This window comes from Peromyscus maniculatus, chromosome 9 (assembly GCF_049852395.1).
Source record: "Peromyscus maniculatus bairdii isolate BWxNUB_F1_BW_parent chromosome 9, HU_Pman_BW_mat_3.1, whole genome shotgun sequence".
Taxonomy (NCBI): domain Eukaryota; kingdom Metazoa; phylum Chordata; class Mammalia; order Rodentia; family Cricetidae; genus Peromyscus; species Peromyscus maniculatus.
The window spans coordinates 44,361,449-44,365,521 of NC_134860.1; the positions used below are offsets into that span (position 1 = coordinate 44,361,449).

Here is a 4,073-nt window from a genome sequence, read left to right on the forward strand (position 1 = left end):
CTTAACATTTCCCCGTCACAAACGTTTTCTGGGAACGTTATCTCTGCCCTTGTGTGTTTGAGCTCCTTCCCATTGGATTCACCTACTCCCAGTTTCCTTTCTCTGATTCTTATAAGAAGCTTCTCTACCACCCTAGGAAAGTAGAGATCCACTCAAAAGGTGGCATCAATCACAGGGCCTAGGATAGACAAACATATAAAAGAGTTGGGGGAAGGAGGCTGTGGTGAGAGACCGACCAAGACCGGAGATGTTTTCAAGCCTGGCCCCGGCGGCATTAGGGGCTGGTGCAGCGGCGACGGAGACCCCGGCAGCGGCGGCCCCCCGGAGGCCCTCGTTCAGGGGCTGAAGCCTTCTGCGCCCGCCGAGCCTCGGATCCAGGATGAGAAGACTGATAGAAGCAGCAGCTAGCTGAACAGCTATAAAATGCCCAAATCTGGGTTCACAAAACCAGTTCAGAGTGAAAATTCTGACAGTGACAGCAATATGGTAGAGAGACCATATGGAAGAAAGAGTAAAGACAAGATTGCGTCTTACAGCAAAACTTCAAAAACTGACCGAAGTGATATGGGCAAGGAAATGAAAGAGAAATCATCCATGAAACGTAAACTGCCTTTTACTATTAGCCCATCAAGAAATGAAGAGCGAGATTCAGACACAGATTCAGACCCAGGACATACAAGTGAAAATTGGGGGGAGAGACTTATATCTTCTTACAGGACATACTCAGAGAAAGAAGGTCCAAAAAAGAAGAAAACAAAAAAAGAAGCTGGAAGTAAGAAGTCCACCCCAGTTAGCATTCTTTTTGGGTACCCACTCTCTGAACGGAAGCAGATGGCACTTCTCATGCAGATGACAGCAAGGGACAACAGTCCAGATTCCACACCAAGTCATCCGTCACAAGCAACACCAGCCCAGAAGAAGACGCCCAGCTCTTCCTCTCGACAAAAAGATAAAATTAATAAAAGAAATGAACGCGGTGAAACTCCTTTACACATGGCTGCTATTCGAGGAGATGTGAAGCAAGTCAAAGAGTTAATAAGTTTAGGGGCAAATGTGAACGTAAAAGACTTTGCAGGTTGGACACCTTTGCATGAAGCGTGCAATGTTGGATATTACGACGTTGCTAAAATACTGATAGCAGCAGGAGCAGATGTTAACACACAAGGATTAGATGATGACACGCCCCTCCATGATTCTGCCAGCAGTGGACACAGAGATATAGTGAAACTGTTGCTTCGTCATGGTGGGAATCCATTTCAAGCTAATAAACATGGAGAGCGTCCAGTGGATGTAGCAGAGACAGAGGAATTGGAGTTGCTGCTAAAAAGAGAGGTGCCTTTGTCTGGTGATGATGAAAGTTATACAGATTCAGAAGAGGCTCATTCTGTAAATCCTTCTAGTGTTGATGAAAACATTGACTCGGAGACAGAGAAAGACTCCCTCATCTGTGACAGTAAAGTCCTCCCCAGTAAAGCCCCGCTCCCGTCTGCTCTCGATGAGTATGAGCTCAAGGACGATGATGAAGAAGAGTTAAGTAAAATGATTGATGACAGGCACATTCTAAGGAAAGAACAGCGCAAAGAAAACGAGTCCGAAGCAGAAAAGAGTGGTTTGTTTGCAAAACAGGAGAAGGCCTTCTATTCCAAATCATTTAAAACTAAAAAGCAGAAGCCGTCTAGGGTTCTGTATTCCAGTACTGAAAGTTCTGATGAAGATGTTCTTCAGAACAAAAAGATTTCTACTGCATGTTCTGTCCCTGAAACATCAAATTCTGATATGCAAGCCAAGAAAGAATATGAATATAAACAGAAAGGCAAAGTTAAAAGAAAATTAAAAAATCAGAATAAAAATAAAGAGAACCAAGAATTGAAACAAGAAAAAGAGGGGAAAGAAAACACCAGAATAACAAACTTGACAGTCAATACTGCACTGGATTGTTCAGAGAAAACCAGAGAGGAGGGCAGTTTTAGGAAATCTTTTAGCCCAAAAGATGATACTTCATTACACTTATTTCATATTTCCACTGGTAAATCTCCCAAACATTCTTGTGGATTAAGTGAAAAACAGTCAACACCGCTAAAGCAAGAACATACAAAAGCATGTATTTCACCAGGGAGCTCTGAAATGTCGTTACAGCCTGATCTTGCTCGATATGATAATACAGAACCTGAATTCTTGCCAGAAAGTTCAAATATAAAATCTTATAAGCATAAGGAAAAAAACAAACATCAGAAAGATTTCCACCTAGAATTTGGTGAAAAATCAAATGCCAAAATAAAAGATGAGGATCATAATCCAGCATTTGAAAACTCAGAGTGCATGCTGAAAAAGATGGATAAGGAGGGCAAAACACTAAAAAAACACAAACTGAAACATAAAGAGAAGGAGAAGGAAAAGCACAAAAAGGAAGTTGAAGGGGAAAAGGACAAATACAAAAATAAGGAAAATGCTAAAGAGCTGCAGAGGAGCGAAAAAAAAAAAAAAAAAGAGTTGGGGGGAGGCGAAAGGATGGCTTGAGTGGGGCTGGGGGAGGAACTACCTTGGTGTGATGCTAACCTCCTAGTACCCTGCCTAGCAAACTCCCCCAGGGGCTTCAGGACAGAAAAGACTCTCAGAACACATTCATATCCTTGAATCATGTGGGACATTGAGCCAATGGAAAATACCCAAGGAGAAGCAAGGGGAAAAGCAATCAGTGTGAATCATCACACTTAGAATTGAGTGGAAGCTGGCAGAAGAAACACACACCCCAAGACCTGAGTCCCACCTTCTCCCACTGGTGGGATGAGGGGCAGAGATGAGTGGTGAGCGTGAGGGTTTGCCAGATGAAGGTCACTGGGGTCAACTGTGGGTACCTGCACTATCAGACAGTCAGGCTATAGGTAGAGCTTGGCGATTCGTCTGCAGAGCAGCCAGAGATTACATCTGCACTTCCTAGGTGGAGGACAAAAGGAGCCAAATGGATGTACCAATGGGGATTCTTACCAAGACCTTCTCAGTGTTTGGTATCTTGTTTATACTTGGTGTAACCTGAATACTTATCACTTCTCTTCCATGTCTGTGTTCACACATTCGCCGCTCAACTCATTGGCCTGGTAGGCTACCTGCTATGTGTGGTTAATGGACTTCTTGTTAATTTCTTCCGTTGTTTTTTGTTTTCTTTTGTATAGAACTAAATATTCTCAAACAATATAGCAAAGTGCACGCCAGGAGAGCTGCTGTGTTCCTGGCAGTGAGGGCAAAGAGAGCAAGACACAACAAACAGCCTGGAAGGAAGAGGGCAAGGCCCCCTTGAAGAGTTAGTTAGCCTCTAAGGTAAACTTTGCAAGCAGACTCAGACCTAGGAAAGCAGAGGGGCTGAGCTTTGTAGACAGGGGAGAACATGAGCATTGACCCTAAAGAGTCAAACTGTGTGGAAAACTAGGGCCTTGCATGCAAAAGTGTAGAGCGGTTCATGGCCAAGGGGTCGGAGAGAGGACCTAGCTGGGACAGGGCCCGTATTCAGACTGGAGTTAAGAGTTTACCCAGGCTGAGCCCTGTGGGCTGCCCCGGTCAGGACCAGCTCAGCAAATGGAGCAGATTTCACCTATGACTTCCCCTTTGACAGGTGAAAGATGATCTCACTTAGTGGGGGCCACTGTTCAGCTGTTTGGTTTCTTGGGGAGCAAAGGGGGCAGGTCTAGAGCTCAGTTTCAGATTTGCACAAAGGAGCCCACACATAGATCCTTTTCTGAACCCCTTTCAACCCAGACTGTATTTTTATGTATGAGACAGGGGTAAACATGGCCAAAGTTCTTCAACTATCCAATGACAAAATCATAAGAAATGGAATGGTCTAACCCCTGACCCAACCTATAGCCTAACTTAAGATAGGGAGGAAAATAAATATCTTCAAGTCAGTTCTTTAAAAAAGATTTTCTTGGCCGGGTGTTGGTGGCGCACGCCTTTAATCCCAGCACTCGGGAGGCAGAGGCAGGCGGATCTCTGTGAGTTGGAGGCCAGCCTGGGGTACCAAGTGAGCTCCAGGAAAGGCGCAAAGCTACACAGAGAAACCCTGTCTCGAAAAAACCAAA

General features: G+C 44.5%; 1 protein-coding gene across 1 annotated transcript; it reads left to right on the forward strand.

The window, feature by feature from the left end:
* The first annotated feature begins 212 nt into the window (after nt 1-212).
* On the forward strand, nt 213-2,517 carry LOC143267124 (ankyrin repeat domain-containing protein 12-like). The gene has a single exon (XM_076544033.1). The coding sequence runs from the start codon at nt 424-426 to the stop codon at nt 2,515-2,517; it is 2,094 nt and encodes a 697-aa protein (XP_076400148.1). The 5' UTR covers nt 213-423.
* The last annotated feature ends 1,556 nt before the right edge of the window (nt 2,518-4,073 follow it).